This window comes from Triplophysa dalaica, chromosome 13 (genome assembly GCF_015846415.1).
Source record: "Triplophysa dalaica isolate WHDGS20190420 chromosome 13, ASM1584641v1, whole genome shotgun sequence".
In the NCBI taxonomy this organism is placed as follows: domain Eukaryota; kingdom Metazoa; phylum Chordata; class Actinopteri; order Cypriniformes; family Nemacheilidae; genus Triplophysa; species Triplophysa dalaica.
The window spans coordinates 12925191-12944120 of NC_079554.1; the positions used below are offsets into that span (position 1 = coordinate 12925191).

At 38.6% G+C, this 18930-nt stretch overlaps 1 protein-coding gene across 2 annotated transcripts in view; it reads right to left on the minus strand.

Moving 5' to 3' along the window:
• The window catches only part of gmds (GDP-mannose 4,6-dehydratase), a 56481-nt gene continuing 37551 nt past the window's right edge, over positions 1-18930 (minus strand). For both annotated transcript variants that reach the window (XM_056765098.1, XM_056765097.1), the window contains 4 exons: positions 9112-9230; positions 8809-8905; positions 471-539; positions 1-382 (listed from right to left, as the gene is read on the minus strand). In XM_056765098.1, coding sequence (XP_056621076.1) covers positions 320-382; positions 471-539; positions 8809-8905; positions 9112-9230 — 348 coding nt within the window. In that variant the 3' untranslated portion in view covers positions 1-319. The remainder of the gene's footprint in view (positions 383-470; positions 540-8808; positions 8906-9111; positions 9231-18930) is intronic.

Here is an 18930-nt window from a genome sequence, read left to right on the forward strand (position 1 = left end):
TTTGAAAGATCTAGAAAATCTTTTAATTCTTAATTCTTAAAATTTTCATCAATTATAATAAAAACACCTTCATAAAAATGGACAGAAAATAATTAGACAAAACAAACAAACAATTCATACACATAACCTGAAACATGACAGCAGAAAGGCCATACCAGGGTCCCTCATAAAATAGTGGGGTAAAAAGGCTAAAAATGGGGAGAAAAATTAAAGATGAAAAGAACTGCAGTAGATAGCTTCTTCCCGTGGCCGAATCACAGACACACAAACACATGAAAATCGCTCCTTTGGCAAGTGTGGAGGCTTAAGGCGTGTGAGCTCAGGCATTCGGGTTGTTCCGCATGAGCTCAATATCTGCGTCCACCATTTCTTTAACCAGCTCCTGCACAAATACACAAACGCACCGGTAAATTGATCACATTTCGAGAGCGAATGAAGCGTATGGCTGAAATTTTGACAAGAACGCTCACCTTAAACGTCACGCGTGGTTTCCAGCCCAGCAGCTTAAAGGCTTTGGAGCTGTCTCCCTGTAAAAAGTCCTAAAAAAGAGACAAACAAGAATGAAGGGAAGAAAAAGTAGAGGGGGTGGTGTAGTTCTTCTTTATTAACAGGACCTCCCAACCTGTACGTACCCCACCCCATGCCCCCCCCCCCCCCACCACTCTCTTCTTCACTCACACACACCCACGCAATCGCCAGCACCACACACACAGGTGTCAGGGTTTGTGTCTCTGGGGGAAGGTGAGGGCAGAGGCAGGCCATCCATCCAGCACCCCCACTTTCCAGCCCTCTCCCATTGCCAAAGCATGATGGATTATGTGACTCTTGTAGCCCTTCTGTTCTTCTGGAGGGACTGCAACACTCACACACACTTAGACAGAAGTTGATTTTTAAGGGGTGCTTCTTGGGGTGGCAGTAAAAGGTTTGAAGGTGTCCTGATTACACTATGGCTCTAAGGGTTCTAAGGAACCAGAACACACACACACACATTCACAACCCGCTTTTGTGTCTTGACTCGCATGTAAAACATCAGCTGGGAGATGTCGTTCCAAAATATTTTTTGAATCCATCCTAGAGAAGTTACAGTCAGTAACTCATGGTTCCATTTTAACTCCAATTAAATCATTTATAATACATAACGAATTATCCAAATAGTGTTCATTCTTCAATACATGAAACAGCACGCAACCATCATAATCAAGGCCCGCATTGAAGCAACAAATTAATCATAATTAGTCGTTCTGAAAGCCAAATTCATCTCAGCTGCTTCTGTCACACATCCAAATCTTCACATGCAAACTACCACAACAATGCAAACGGACAATTTAAAGTTACAAAATGAAGCATTTACCAGCGATAAAACTAGAGTTGTAACAATTTGATGAAGATGACAGAGGCATTGCCCGTGCGTGTGAATCGTCTTAAACAGAAAGTCAAGCAAGTCAAGACAAAGTCCAAGAGCAAGTTGACATGCAAATATTAGTTACAAATCATGGGATTTTTTTAAAAGAATTATATGTACAGCACGGTCTGGGTGGAAAGGAAAATCAGTACCTGCATGAACAGTATGTTAAATAAAATGTAAACAGACAATAAATAAAAGCGATAAACATCATCTGGGTAGAGTTTTATTGTGTGTGACTATGTACTTAACGTAAAGGAATTTAGTACTTTTGGTGGGACAGACCTTGACAAACATCAAGCAACCTTTGTTATATCTCTTCTACAAAGAAAACCCACAACATGACTGAGCATGACGTTAAAAAAGTCTGTAAATACGGATAAAATAAGTTTCTGATAGGGCTTTTAATATTTTTGGATAAAAATAACATCATCTTCGGATGTTCAAAGGGTCAAATCCACAAAAATATGACCTAATTTAGAATATGCCCAAAGTGGCTGTTGGATGTCCTGTGATAAACAGATCTATTTAGAAATATGTGCATGACGTGTCTCTTCGCTCCTTTTAGAGTTGTTTTTAATCTAGATTCCAATATATCATGTTATCTTTATAGCTAAATAAAATGTATTTACAGTGTGACAATGAACTCCCAACAAATTACAAATACACTTTGCTTTAAACATTTTCATGTGTAAAGAAGACAATGCAGAACTCTCTGATCTGTATCAACACAAGGGAGAACATTTCTATCTCAGATTCTTGCTTCAAGCGTTTAATAAATATTTATATGATCATGTAAACCCACTCCAGTAAAGAGACACGGACCCTAAGTGTCAGACACTTTATATGCAAACATGTGCGAGACAGAAAGAAAAATGAATTCAACAGCATACATTAAAACTACATGGCAAATTTAAACCTAAAATCTGCGACGTCGGGTGAAGCGCTGTGCGGTTCTGTCTGTGTGTTTGAGTATATGTGTGTTGTTTGCCCCGAGATGTTGTAAACTGTAGGAGGGATCAAAGCCTCTAATGATTTCCCTTTTTAAACAACAGTCAGTCACCCACAGAACAGGAAAACTATATAAAGAAAACAAAAGATAGAGAGCAAAAGTCCATGTGAATTTTAAAACAATACGTTATTGAACTTTGTGTTCACGTTTACTGCTTTAAAACAATGAAACGCTCAACATGCAGTCTGGATATTAGCGAGGATTTGTGTGTGCCTATGTAGGTATGATGGAGATTTGTTTACGTGTTTACAAACATTAAAGAGCTGTTTCTTCTCGGGCATGTTTTGGCAGGGTCATCGTCACGGAGACGAGCCTACGAGAGTCCTGCCTGCCAAGCATGCTTATGATTCACCTCATTCAATTGACCCAAATACAAATTCATTTTTAACCTTTATTTTCACTTAAACATGGGTGGGGAGAAAGAAGAGCAATGACAGAAATGCTCAACACACAGACAGCCTCGGAGGCAATAGGTTTTCATGCTTAGATAATATTTCCTAACTTCCACAGAAACCTAGTGACATTATAAGATATAAAAAACGAGATTTGCCCAATTTTTGAGTTTTCTTTATCTTTTTTGGGACATTTGTAAGTGCCAAACTTACACAGACAGAACAGGAGGCGAGAGAGTGAAGGCAGGAATGACATGGAGAGAAAGGAAAATGATGATAAATTGAAAGCTTGGCGAGACGAGCCGAGTTAAAGTTAGAGAGCGAGAGGGCAGAAAGCGCGAGAGAGCGAGCAAGGAATGCGAGGTGTCAGGAGTTCAGCGGTCTGACAGAGTGTGGGTAAGAGCGCCGAGAGCCAGAGTTAATTACTCAATCACGATAACCAGCCGGGGACGAGCCATTTACAGAGGGCAGCCCACAATTAACCTCCCCTCTCCCGCTACACACAGCCGTGAAAGTGCCAACACTTACGAGCGCGCACACACACGTCAGCTAATTATGACACATTATGGCTCAAAGAAGCCAATTGAGGGAAAACAAGTTAGGTTTTTACATTTACGTGTTTGTCAAGCAACTTACAGCGTATGCAAGCTATGTCATTTATTATCGTGTGTTTGTGTTCAATGAGAATCGAACCCATGACCTTTGTGCTGCGGACACAATGCTTTACCATGTAATTACAGTCAAATATAGTTCAAAAGTATGGTACATTTATATTCTTAGAGACACTTGCCTTACAAAAACAGCAGATTTAGATATTACATAACAACATTATCTAATGTGACATCTTTTTGCACATTTATGCACATTTATGCACATTTATGCACATTTATGCACATTTAGCTAAAACCAATTCAACAAATTTGAATCAAATCACATTTCCGCTGTTTTTCTAAAGTAACCTACACAAATGATAACTCAACAAAAGCTTAGAAAATGACAAAAATTCACCTGTTTACCAGGATGCTTTACATCTGACTTGCTTTTTAAGTTAAATTCTCAACTTTCTTTTATAAAACCTCTTTCTCGCTCTTTCCCCTCTGTGGGGCCCAGGGTGGTTCCGCTTAGTCAAAGTCCTTCAGGAAATACCAGAGAGTAGGCCAGGGGAGAACATACACCCCACACTCCCTCTTTATTTTTTTAGTTCTGTACTCTCCCTCGCTCTCTCTTTCTCTCGCTCTATCTCTGATGCACCTCTCTCGCTGTCCTACATCTAAAGTCACAGCAAGACAAAGTAGCACGGTTAAAGAAAACGTGCAGGGGCGCGGGGTAAAAAGACACCAAGTTAAAATGTGCCACGAAACATTATGAATGTCACATTTAAGCTTTACCGTAAGGCGTGATGTATATAAAAGTGGATGTATATACGACCGTCACGAGGAAAGTTTGTACGCTAAGCGTGCGGCTTTATTGCAGGCTTGAGTTCCACCTGGCCCCCGGCCAGAGTCTTTACAACATCATTCACACTCAACTTTAACAACTCTGACCTATTACACTGCATATCACCGTAAAACTGTCACATAGAGCCAGCCTCTCAAACCACAGCTACAATACACAGAAAACCCACAAGACTGCATTACCCATAAAGCATCACGACAGACAACGGAGGCTATACTCTGCTGAAGGTGGGAGACCTGCATTTCATGCACATAAATCCAAAAACACAGCTCACGCTTGCAAACACACACACAAAACGGGCCAGTGATGTAAAGGAGTTCACATTTTGGCCACCAAATCTTTCATTCAAATTAAAAGGCAAAGCTGCAGGTAAGTGATGATGCAGCTGTGTTTTGCATGCTGGTACTATGACGCCCAGTATGGGTCAGATAAGACAAGCTCCTGCATTGATGGGGTGAGGGCCTCCATTTGTGTGTGTGTGCTGCTCACTACGGGATGCTTTTTATCTCTCTTCTGACCTCTGCCATGAAGCAGATAAGATCAGCCCATCCTGATCCTTGGAGTGAAAGGTCAAAGCCGTCTTTCATTCTAACAGAAACCAAAACGCAAGCACTTACATGTTATGTAAACAGTAAAGAAATGTTCTACTTAATGTGCCTGTGTCACTTATAACATATATTGATTTAAGTGATTATCACATATAATGATGCAGACTGTCAAATTAAATTTATTAATATCTTAAATAAAATATGTTTATCCATGTATTTATCAAATATCACATATAATAATTTATGTGTTAATCAAATATCAAATATACTTGTTTAGGTATAAATCAAATAATGCCTTATTTACATAAAGCAGTTTTGAAAGTCATCAAAAGAAAAAATTAAATATTTAACATTTTAAAGCGTGATAAAATGTTGCGAGAGAAAAACATTTTTGCTTTTATTGCTGGAAATTTAAAGAAAATGACGTGGTACAGACTTCAACTGGTAAAGCTTTGCCTGCAGTCAGGAATTTTATTTATTTATCTAATAAATAAAATAAAGGAGCTAATGTTGCGGCACTCAAAGATTTGTAAAATAGTCATCATCTAAAAAACATTATATAATAATATCATCTTGATATATTCAATAATGAGTGAGTAAAACCGTGTCAAATATTAAAATCTAAGTGAAATCAATGGTTGAAATTAAATTAGCTCATTCTCAAAATTAGATTATGTGGTGTTTTCCCAGACATGGTTTAAACCTAGTTTAAAATGTTAGGGGCGTCTTGATCGAAAACAACTTGCAATGACACATCTTTAAATATATCAGTGTAATTTGTTTTGTCTCAAGATGCACACTAGTCATGTTTTTTTTTTAAGTATATTTTAAAAAATGATTTACATAGTCAGGCCTAGTCCTGGTTTAACTTCTGTCTGCTTATAACTAGGTTAACTTCTGTCTGGGAAACTGCCCCTGTAATACTTTAGCCTGGTTTGCACATGCAGGGTCACAAATTCTCTAAAAGAGAAGAGCGCAACATGTCTTTGAGATGCTGGAGTGCAATATAATCCTAATCCTTCATAATCTGCATATTTCCATCTGTACGTGAGGGCAAAACCTCAGAGTCAACAAGTTTTGATTCGCTAAAATACCCGCATGGTGAACTGTACTCCGTGTTGCCTGAGCATTTGGTCAAACTCTCATGCACACTCACACGCATACTTATGTACTTTACGTTACATTTATATCCTTGGCAAGCGTGTCCTTCCTAAATTAAGCAACTTGCATGCACTGTGTTGTGACTGCTTCATTTCAGAAGGTAAACGAATGCTCATTTATACACAATGCTACTGAATTCCAATAAACCTTGTTGTGTATTCCTCCCCACACCCCATATTCAGTAATACATTCTCGAATCCTGTAAAAACACAGTTAAACGTTAATTTATGCGGCAGCTGAGGTTACACCATATAACAAAATGACCACAGCACTGTTTACGAAGGAATAAATCTTAACGTGTCCTTTTGAGAAGATGTGCACATAAGTTTAGCAGGGCAGGATATAAGCAAAGTCACAGAGTTACTAAAATAAATGAGTGCTGCAAACTCGCTATGGAGTTTGTTGCATTAATCAAAACTTTTTTCGAGTTCAGCCTTCGTTATGCCCCCTCTCTCACTCTTTAAAATGAAAAACGAAGAGAAAAAAATGATGAGGGTCTCCTAGGGACTGTCTGGAAAATAAAAAATGAAAAAAGACCCTTTGGCAAACTTTGGTCCTCCTTCCCCAAAGAGCCTCCTAAAAATTGTTTAATTCAGCATCCGCACAAATGAAATGGATGTGCAAAATCACATCCACTGAAGGCTGAGCGGAGAGCGCCGGGTTCACGCAGCGGTCTGAGGCGGCTGTCTGGGGCCCACATTCATCAGAACCTTCTCTATTAAACCCCCTCGAACAGCTAAAAGTGAAAACGCTCAGTTTTGATGTGTTCTTCTTCTGTTCACCCAAACTGTAACTGACTATATATGCGTGTGTAAAAATAAAAGAAAGAAGCAAAAAATGGCCACTATTTACTTTACAACCAACTCCTTCTAGAAACCGTAAAAGTTACTAAAATTCACAAGAATATTTTAGGCTTCAATTAAATCTCTGCATTTCTCGGCCTTAAAAAGAAGTCAGCAAAATAATTCAATGTGCACACACATCCCCCTGGTGTGTGAGTAGATGGCGTGTGACGGATAGACAAGGCCAAGTAGTTACCTGCTTTTCTCATTGTAAAGCTAAGACTACGCATACCTCCTGAAGCAATGCGAGCGAGTGTGTGTCAACAGCAGGATACGGCATTTTCTTTTCTTTTAATTTGCGCACACAGATATGCTTGCTATGAGATCTCTAAAGGTTATGCAAATAAGGAATGCCGAATTTGCGCACATCCAACCACTAGCTACGTATGCCACGATACCCATCACCCATTGCTTTCAAATGTTGATTTTGGGAATGATAATAATGCGTGCAGCCATTCATCCAAAACCATGTTGGGTGTGACGGATATTTTTAGCAGTGCTGTGGAATTTTTCAGTCAGAAGAGTATTAGTCAGTCAGTAATTACTTGCTTTTATTAAAATGCAAGAGTTAATTCAACAAAGAAACGATAAATAAGTGTGTGTTTGTCAAATATTCTCTCATCAGGTAAAGCAAGCATGCTCATAAAGAGCACTAAAAAACATAATAATGTACGAAATTAAAGTAGATTCATGTTATCATGATTTGGAACAACTAGAGGATGAGAAATTGATGACAGAATTTAAATTTTTGGGTGAACTGTCCCTTCAACCGAATGGTTATAAATATGTTGAAGTGTAACCTTGCAACAACACAATTGTAAATTTCTCTTCCTCACACACACCCACTCGACTTAAGTCCCGAAAAGCCTTGATTTACTTCCTATCGCAGAGGTTAAAGGTCAAATTCTCATTTCACCTCTCTTGACGGATGACCCGCGGTCAGTTCGTGCCATCTAAAGTATCTTAATCTGATGTTATATAACTGATGCATGTTGAAGTCATCAGGTACCTGATTCCACAACTATTTATTAGCTCGGTTCACAAATAACAAGCGCGTGAGTCTGCAGGTCAACTCAGAACCTTTTCACACCGGTTCTTCCTAATCCCTTGATGTCACTCATCTCCAGACTAACCCTAATCCTGCATCTCACTCGTTGGCCATAACATGATCCTTTCTTCTCAGTGAAAGAGCTCCTGCTGACCCACGCTAGGAGAAAACCTCTGATCTGTCAACAATCATTTAGTGCACATGTTTTCTTAAAAGATTTACTGGCCTTTCTCATTCCGGAGTGACCACCCACCATACACAGACACTCAAATAATCTATATGTTTGAAAAAGAGTAATGTTATATAAAGGTTAGAGTGGGCATGGGAGTTTTGATCTACTTTTTTGTAGCTGAACTGGTAGAGCAGGGTGCTAGCAATGGCAAGTAAAGGGAAAAAAAATGGGTCGTGCCTGCCAAAATACATTGCATCACATTGTATCAAGCAAAAAAAATATTTAAAAATCCATAAAACCTTATTAGTACTTAGACTTCTGCTATACACAACAAAATAAACCAGGGTTGATGTTAACAAGGACTTGGCGATGAATTATTATATCTGGATGAAATGTAATTCTTGGTATTAGAAATTCAATACAGTGAGAAATGTCCAATTTCTTCCCTCCATCTTAAAGGGATAGTTCACCCAAAAAAGACCCCATGTCATAACACTTCTGTAAGGCTTTCTTTCTTCTGCAGAACACAAAAGAAGATATTTCGAAAAATGTCGATAACCAAACTACATCGGCCCCCATTGACTTCGATTGTATGAACACCATTTCTCAAAATATCTTCTTTTGTCTTCTGCAGAAGAAAGAAAGCCTGTAATGTAAGTTATGACACTGGGTCTTTTTTGGGTGAACTATCCTTTTAAACACAATATAAAAAAACACAATTTTTGCCTTTAAAAAAAGCTTTGAATACACAGCAACCTGCAAACACAAAAACTCACCACTTCAGTTGGCCGGTAGTACTTTGAATCAACCTTCACATGGATGGTTCCTGTCTCCTGACAGCGGCCCACCTCCTTCTCATCCTTCCCCTCCCACCTGAAAGACAGAACAAGACCTCTCAACACATTCCTTCATCTTTCTTTCTCCGCTTCGCAATTCAGCTGTCTGCAAACATTACAGATTTATAATATTTATGGTGTGTTTGTGTGAATCAAGACCAGATGGGCCATATTAATCAGATGGGCTAATATCTGAGGTGTACTTGTGTGTGTGTGTGTGTGTGTGTGCGCTTGATCTCTTACACTATGGTTTTGCCCACGTGTTTAAAGGCGTCGACCACGAACTCCCTCACGCTGTGCACGTCTCCTGTCGCTATGACGAGATCTTCAGGGGTCTCATGCTGCAACATTAGCCACATAGCCTGTGACAAAATGACACAAAGATAGATAAAGTTATTAAGTCATTTGCATTTCATTACAACTAGGTGACACATATGATGTCATGATGACATTATAAGATGGAGATTGACTTAAGAATGCACGCTGTAATACAGTAAAGCAGTGTTCAGGCAGCTTTGTTTTTCTTAGATTCGTATTTAGAATCACAAATCAAGACTTGAGAAGATTTAATGCAGACGCATCTGGTCCCAGCAGTATGCGCTTTTATGTGGTTATGATCTTACACACACCCCGACACACAAACACACGTCCATCCCTGTCCTGACGTCAACACAAAGCCTCGCGGGATATAAATTGTGGGAATGAGGCGCTGGGTTCCCAGGTCCATACAACCACCACACAACGACCCAAACACAGATTACATTTACATGGTCCTTGTGGTGATCCAGATGAAAGAGAGAACGAATTTCTAAAGCTTTCTGAGAAATAAATAGCGAGATACTTAAAGCAAGAGCGCTTGCCAGCAGGTCAATGGGTCAATATCATCAGACTCTCTTGTCTCCTTTCCCTCTTCGGCTTTAGCTCTCTCTCCCCCTCTCTCTTACACACACATATTTTTGACTCCAGCGCTTTAACTTTCAGCCAGTTGGCTGGAGAATAAGTCCAATCCCTCGATAGGACTTCACTTTATTTCTTCCCGTACGCTTGATGGAGGGATAAAGACCCCATCAGCACGTTTTATACGCTGCAGTGGGAACGCAAGACTTGGCCGTCCAATTGATTCTTATATCACTCATGCTGCAGTCAATCCAAACCTCTCAAATGAGATAACAGACACATGGAGAGCTTTGGGATTTTAGCACAATACAAACAATCAAACTGAATCATGAATATCCAAGTTAATAAAAAGAGTTGAACCAAAAAAAATGCAGTCGTCATTTATTCACCCTCATGTTGTTCAGAACCTCTATATGACATTTTTCTGTAGAGCACAAAATATATTTTAAAATAGGTCTTAGTGGTTTTGTGTCCAAACAATGGAAGTCAGTGGGGTTAGCAATGTTGTGGTAACTGAGGTTCTTCAAAATATCTTATTTTGTGTTCTGTAGAAGAAAGTAATTTCTATAGTTGTTCTATATCGCACAACAAACATGTAGAATTGTTGCCAAACTATCTGTAGTGGCATCTACAGGGCTGAAAAGATAACACAAAAATAAAATGGCTACAATTTTTGATGTTGAAACATCAGTCTCAAGAGATTTTGGGTATTTCTTGCGGTGCGTTAAAAGGAGTTAAAATACATGCTTGATATGAAAACTATTACCCTGCTTTATTTTACACAATCTTTACATATAATACTAACCCATTTTTAAATGACCACCATGGGATGTGACAATAAAGAAAGGTTAAATGGTTAAGCTCAAGCTTTCAAATTTCATCAGTAAAAGCTACCAAATGATGAAACCTACGGGTGACTGAGGTGACCATGTGTGTGTGTATAAGAAAACAAGAGCCAGACATAGCAAGAAAAAGAAGTCAAGCAAAGTAGAAGCATTCTCTGATCTTATTTTAGTCCCAGCAAATGGCATTCTTTTTCACTCTTTTGTTTCTCACACCCACACAGGGAAGTGAAGCGCAGTATAACGTACGTTGCTGAAATCTCAACCTTTACAGACAATGTTCACTTTCTGGATGTCTGTGTTTGGAAAGTGAGGTGATTTAGCGCCACAGTAAACATTCGACAGGAAAAATATTCATACTGGAAGCAACAGCTCTGGCTGCGTCTAACATCCCTCGCGTCTCCATTTCTTCCTCTCTCCGTCTCTCTCTCCGTCTCTCTCTGTCTCTTACTCTGTCTCTCTCTCTAAGGATCATTAGCGCTGTGACGGACAGCTGAGAGGCCTGCAGCTCGACTCCCTTCCCCTTCCTTCCTGTTCACACACTCCACGGCTGGAATGGGAGGAGTCTGGTCGCTCCAACGCTGTCTGGAGCAAATGTAATGCTATGCGTCTTTAAAGTACTAAAGTCAAGATTTTATTATTGGGTTTTAAACGGACTACACGGTTTGGCACCACTGATCTGAAATATTATTCACCTGACTACGTTTCCAAGGTCTACAAACAGTGTTTGATGATCGATAAACTTAAAAGCAGCATAAAGCAGCTATTTATATACCTTATCCAAGAATGAACCCAAGACGTCTGCATGAAGATCAGGAAACGCACACGTACATCTGTTTTACCAATCCCTTTAAAGCCCACTAGACAGGTCAAAGAGGTAAATAATAACGGAAGGTTTGAGGGCAGATCTCATGTACATCAGTTTCGACTATGTAAGCAAATGTAAACTTCATCAAGCCACAGGACGAGGGTGTTTAAAGACACATAAGGTGAAATTGAAAACAATGGATAAACTGTTATGACATCCTCTTATGGGTGTCAATGCCTCTTTTGTTTTTGTGCATCAGGGTATATGTGTGACTATATTCCCCTGCAGGCTCTTTAGAATGAAGTATCTTGAAACATTCAAATCAGTTTGGCATGGTACACTACCAGAGATTACACAACTGCTGGTCATGTGACTGCACACATCCAATCAGAATTCTCAACTGGAAGGTTGATTGTGTGGAAATGTGATGAGCTTGTATATTATGTACACTCCCAAAAGGTTAGAAGCGCAAGCACGTTCTATCTTATTGGTTTTTCCCAATTTTTGATTAAAACATATACATATAATAATTATACAAAAAAAATTATACAAAAAATACAATACTCCTGCAAAATTACTAAAATATTCCAGGAGTTCCCATGTATGCCGGGCTGCATTTGCTTCATTTCAATTGTAATATAAAGAAAACAATTTTAATTTTGGGAAAACAATATAATACATAGCCAAAGATTTTGTGGGTGCAAAATGTATTACTTGATCGCTATTAAATGTAGAATAATAATAAAAGTAATAATAATAAATCAAAATATAAAATAAGAATAAATATAAACAAATAAAATTAAAATACATTTAATAACTAATCAACTTAAATAAAAGAGGAAACAAAACGCAGACTCGCATAAAAGAAAACATAAAATAAGAACGTCAGACTCATAAGGATGTATTATAGAAAAAAATATTGCAGAACAAAAGACTGTATAAAGAACCATATATCGCTTCTGAATTTTTGTTATTTTCATTTTTCCTATAAAGCATTATTAGTTACCCTTTATATTTGTGACTGGGATTTGCAAATATCAATCCAAAAGCAGCATCCAAAATTGTTGTCAACTATTTAGAAAGTACAGTGTTTATTCTATTTCCTGGAAAACAGCAAATTTGGACACCCATGGCTTGGAAAGGACAGCGACGATATACAAACCCTTATATAAAAAAAAACACTTTATTAAAGCATTGACAGTCCTTTCTTTACGCCCTGTGAGGTAATTGAGACAGCCCCTGAGACTTGTGACCCCAGCAACACTCTTCTGAGACTGGTTTCATTAACCCTGTCGTATTATTTCACATAGATAAAAATCTCAAGAAAAAAAGTCATGTCTTTTTAAAACACAAAATTTCCTTTAATTCAATGATGGGCAAACATGGAGAGGACGGCTGGACCGCTTCACTGCAGCAGTTTACATTGGTTTTAGGTTTTTTTTCTCTGATCCAAACAGTCCTGCACATGCTCCGTTTCGACCAAATACACGTTTACGACTGTGACACAAAAACTAAAAGACACTGTGCCCACACACAGCAACTTGCTTCATGCCATGTAAAGAATTCCTCACCCAGGAACTGGACAAGTCTTTCAGGTAGATCCTGCCCGGTAATAATAAAACTATTCATAACCATCCACCAACAAGGGCACATACACATGCGCACGCACGCACACATACCCTGGAACTGACTCTATGGCTCCAGGAATCATTGGTTTCTAAGGGGGCCTGTTTTTAAAAGCCTATTTTTATTTTTGGAGCTGCTGAAAGTTTAAATACTCCCCTCTACCCACCACAACACACACACAGACACAGTGTTTTTTTGTCCGGAGCACAGAAGTACTCTGTTTGAGGCAGGTGGTTTGAATTAGGCAGAGACGGCCTGTCATAGTGTGACACTTGCTCACACACACATAGACGGAACGAGAAAGAGAGTGTGTGAGACAGGGCAGACAAAATACAGGGAGTGTGTTTTCAACTGCAGATCACCTGGTTACTTTATTAACCATATTTTCAAGGGATTTTTTCCACAAGGGTCATGTTCCTGCAGTCACTCGATACGCGGCACACTGATGTTATAGGAACAATTCAGCGCAAAAATTCATTTATCCATCCTCATGCCGTTCAAAACTTGTATACGACTCTTTCTTCTGTTGAACACAAAGATATAGTTTTGTCTCTACACAATAGAAGCCAATGGGGGCCAATGTTGTTTGGTTACAAGTGTTCTTTTGTAAAATATATTTTGTGTTCTGCAGAGGAAAGAAAGGCATACACGTCTGAAATGACACGAAAAAATGATGAAATCTTCATTTTTGGATGAGCTGTCCCTTTAACACGAATACATCTGTCTTTTGGTCAATATTGGCATTACTGGAACACCTCATAATGCATTGTTTCGTAATGTGTTGGTTCTTTATCAATATTTACATTTGGCAGATGCTTACATTCTTAGTGCATAGTGATACAATATAGGAATCAATGTACAAACATGAAACTATAATTTAACCTGACAGAGGATGAAGATGCAGTTTATTGACTTCAAATTATATGCATCCAGACAGTGGAGTGTGTGTGTGAGAGAGAGAGAGAGAGAGAGAGAGAGTGAGAGATAGATAGAGAGAGAGAGAGTGAGAGATAGATAGATAGAGAGAGAGAGAGAGAGAGAGAGAGAGAGAGAGAGAGAGAGCAGTCGAGATGGTTATCATGGCCGTTTAGCCCCTCGTTGAGAGCAGATTGGTTACAAATTGGAAAATGAGGAACAGGTGTGTGTGCAGGAACACACACTGTCACACACATCCATTAGCAGCGCACACAACTTTGGGACCGCAGAAATTCTGCAAGCAGGAAAACAGAAGAGTTCAACACCGCCTTCTATAAATGTTCGCAATAAACACAGATGCAACGACATGCACACTCTCTCACCCCCTCTCTCTCCCTCTCTTTTCTGCTGTCCGTTTCACAGGTGGCTTCATTTTGTGTGGTCATATAAAACTGAAAGGTCAAGCCATAACACTGACAGGACATTTTTCTCGCATATTAGGACAACTTTAATTGTATCTGTGTGTGTGAGAAACGGGAGAATGAACCTTTACGCGGTGTGTGCGTGACAGAGTGATGACAGTTGTATTCGTGGAGGCATGCTGTGCTGGCGAATCTTTGTGCTGATGTTTTCCCCAGGTGAGTTTTTACTGCCTGGAGTACAATGAACAAAGAGAGGTGTGTGTGTGTTTCCTGCCTGTTTTAACACACTCACAATGACAGACGTACAAAAGTCTTAAAGAATCTGCCTTCACTTGGTTAGAGGTGCTCCGAAATGCAACGCAGCAAATGCTCACGAAAAATAAAGCGAGTCTGATTTAATCTGAAATTAACTATAAAACAGAAACAGCCATTCAGAACTCTGTGTCAACTTTCTATAAAGCGTTCATATTTTACTACATTATAAAACGATTTTTCACATTCTTTTAACGTAGAATTAACAGTTACTTCACTTTTAGTATAATATTTAAGATTTTACTAAATGCATATTAATTAATATTTAATGGATATGTTTAGCATTTCCTTCACTATACAATTGTTATTTTCAACCCAGCATTGGGTCAAAAGGAATGAATGTAACCACTGGGTTGTAAATTAATCTATACTGTTTTGCTTCAACCCACAATTCTAGGTTGTTTTAACCCAATGTTGAGTCAAATATAAACATTTTCTGGGTTAATTTAACCTAACAGCTGGGTTGGTCCCATTCTGACCCAACACTGGGTTGAAAACAACCAGAATGTTGCTTTAATGTCACTCATAATGTCTTGCAATAGACGTTCTTGTCAGCTGTGTACTCTCGTAGACAACGATAACCTTTATTTTAACTGTTAACTGTTTCATTAATAAATATGTATTTTAAATAATAATCGATAGATACAGGTTTCATTGTTGATGTGCTAATACCACTCATCTCATTGTTACATGTATGGAAAACTTTTGCTGAAAGGAAACAAATACACAGAATTTGTCATCTTTTATGTCCACACTTTTTTTTTTATGTTTATGAATTTGCCTCCCATCGCTCTTGGAATGTTAAAAAATCCACTTCACCCAATCAAAAGTTATTACGCTCTGCTGACGGCCTGAAAAAATATGAATCAGATTTCAGGAATAAAATTCTAACTCAAAATGAACTTCCACCCGTATGTGTGTCAAGGTGTGTATAAAACCAACAAATCGCTTATTTACAAAAGGAATAACAGCAAGCTGGCATGTGTTTATACTGGATTAAAAGAATGGCGACCATGTGAGTTTAATGCTCGTATATAAACAAATGACACAGTGAAAATGTTTATCTGAAGATAATCACGTGCATGTACACATATAATCATCTTACTTTAACAACAGCCAGGCTTACACAATCACCGGCACACATCCACACCTAGCCAAACCTTTAATCTCCAGATTACCAGCGATATTCACAACACAAAAGAAGCCTCCGAAAGGAAGCGAGAGGAGATGAAAATGAAAGGTCTCTGTTTCAGGTGTTTACGAAAGTTGCATGCAGGTAGAGAGGGAGCTGGTTCCTGACGAACGTTTGAAACCGCCTCGCGAGAGGGGCCAAAACGTGTCGCCAACCAATAAGCTGTCAAAGACTTTCGTCTGAAGAATAAGGAAGAGAAGACAAAAGCCTTGTCAGTCTTCTGCACTTGGCCTGAGGTGCTGGCAGGAGAGAAGGTATGTACAGAATGTGCTGTTTTGATAACTGTTAAGATCAGCAGCGTGGCGAGGCTGATGCTCGGATACCTGTTTGTTTAATTCGTTTCTAATATCTGCAGCGTTTCAGAACCCGATAGAAAGGGATCTGATTTCAGTAGGGTGGAGTCAGACATCCGATCCGGGACGGTTTAACTTCTTGTCATTCCACTTCAAATATACAGCTTTAAACCTTATTAAAACCTTATTAGCCGAGCAAAAACAGCTTAAGTAAAATAAGACGCACATGTAAAGCTGCTGCACTGGACTCCTGCAGACTCCAATGAAATCGGAGAAGTAAAAAGAAACAAAGCGAATGCTAGGAAGGAGCTCCTCTGGAGGTGTTTTCGTAAAATATGCTGACAATTCCCAGGGTCACCCGGACCACCTCTGAGATCGTCATGTGTGTATTAAAAAGTGTTTAACAGTGTAAGTGAATCAGTGAGGAAATTTGCTGTGTTTATGTGAATGCGGCGGCTTTGGTGCACGTTTGTGTCTGTAGACCACAAGGAACATATTTTTGTCCAGTTCATTATTCTGTGAGATTCAGCAGTTTTTTAAATTAACTTATAAAAAATGACAACAGCTAAAACGTGGAATGTGCGTATGTGGGTTTGACGGCATCTAATCATTCAAGCAAAATGGTCATCATGAAAAAGGATCAGCTGTTATCCATTAACACAAATAACCATCACTGTCAAACACACACAGTTTTACACGAATGCCTCAAGGTTATTGCTGAAAATGTGTGTGTTGCACAATGAAAAATACCAGGATTTTATAAACATTTTATATTTCATATTTATATTTAATTATTATTTTGTCTATAATACTATGAAAAAATATTTTTTTGTTATATCCAACTAAAAAGAAAGAAAAGAAAAAAAAGAAAAAAAAGAACAACAAAAATAAAATGACACGCTCCAAATTAAATCAGTCATCAAAACCTCAAAACTCAAAGTACAAAAGGTGAACATCTTGTATAAACAAAAAATATACTGTTGCAAATTACACAAGATAATATCCTAATAAAAGTGATACAATCAAAAATAAAATGGGTGATAAAAATAATTATGGCTGATACAGATATGGTCAGCGGTGCAATGAATACATGTTTGTGTGGACTTGAATGCATGAGGTTGTGTGGCAGGAATGCTGAGTAAAATTCGACTCTTCACTTTTAAATAGATGTTGGTCATGGAAATCTGGAATTCAGTTATTTTATACTCCCCGTGTGTGCATGAGAGGATGTGTATCTCAGAAGCTAATGCATTCTTAATAAAAAGCAACAATTCAGTTTTTTTATTTGAATAGCAACATAAAATAACGTTATCTTATCTTCCAATAAAATATTTCTGAAGTCAACAGGTAACAATGAAAGACACAATTTATTAGAAAAGGCTGCAGACTACATTAGCAAAAAACGGCATTAAACGTTCATTCAAAGTTAAAACAAGTAGTTTTAAAAAGGTTCAATAGTTACTGACAACCGCTGAAAATCTAAAAGAGAATCCTAGTGTTTATTCCACGCAAACTATATGCTTAAACATTCTGATACCACAAAGACCTATAAACTCACATTCCTGCCGAGACAAACCTTCATCTCAACAATCTGAACAGAGAGGAAATACCATACTTAGCAACCTACACACACAATCCCATACAAACCCAATGCTCTCCATTCGCCTGGTGAGAAGTAAACAAACACATTTAACGAAGCATCCAACCTTATGGCCGCCCTTCAACAAGCGTGTACGCAAACTTAAGTCAAAAATATATGAAGCTATAATGAAATACATTTTTTTCATATTGGATTTGAAGGCCCTGAAATCAAAATCATATGTTGCAATTTCAGCGAGACGGACCGTGATATGTTCAACCTGCAGGGAGGTGTGTGTGAGGCAGGAGTCAGACAGCACGTGTGTGCGCGTACGAGTGTATGTGTGGATGGCTGGAGGAGAAATACCAGACTGTATACATTGAAGAGGCTATAGATCATGAACATGATGGTGTGTGTGATTCCTCAACACCTGTACTGCATAAATTCTGATCTACGGCAGCAGTTAAACAGAATTCTAATAACCCAGAGAGAGAGAGAGAGAGAGAGTGCGAGAGTCGGCTACTGTAAAGATCATAACAAGAGCCAGCTGTGTGTGTAGTATGATCAGGGTTCCTGCATGCCCTACATGGCTTGTGTGATCAGGTTTTGATTGCGTTTGGCTGCGTGCGACTGAAACGAGACAAATGGCTTTTTGATTAAACATGGAAAAGAAAAATAAAGAACCGGGCAGTTATGAAGAAATCATAATGATTATTATGCTGATAATCATAGCAAACAATCTTAAAACGCAATAAATCCACAGAGGACGGATTCCAGAGTACAAAAAAGACGTATTTGCTATTTAAATATATGCTCATTTTCATAATAAAGGCCAACACATTTTAAGACACACAACTACACATACGTGTGTGTATTAATATATTATGTAGATATCAAGATAACACACGCAAACACTCACACTCTTGTTCTAAATGACCTCTCTCTTAAAAGCCGGCACTTCCTGTTGAGACAGGAAGCACTCACTCGGTCCAGCAGCCAGTCTCTACTGATTTCCTGAGATTTAAACAGAGGAACCATTCAGTCCATTTACACAAATGTTAACATTCTTTCTCTCCCTTGCTTTCTTTATCGCACACGCTCAACACAATAATGAATTGTATTGGTGTGACAGCACTTCTGTCAAATACTGAATCAACTACTTGACACCATTTATCA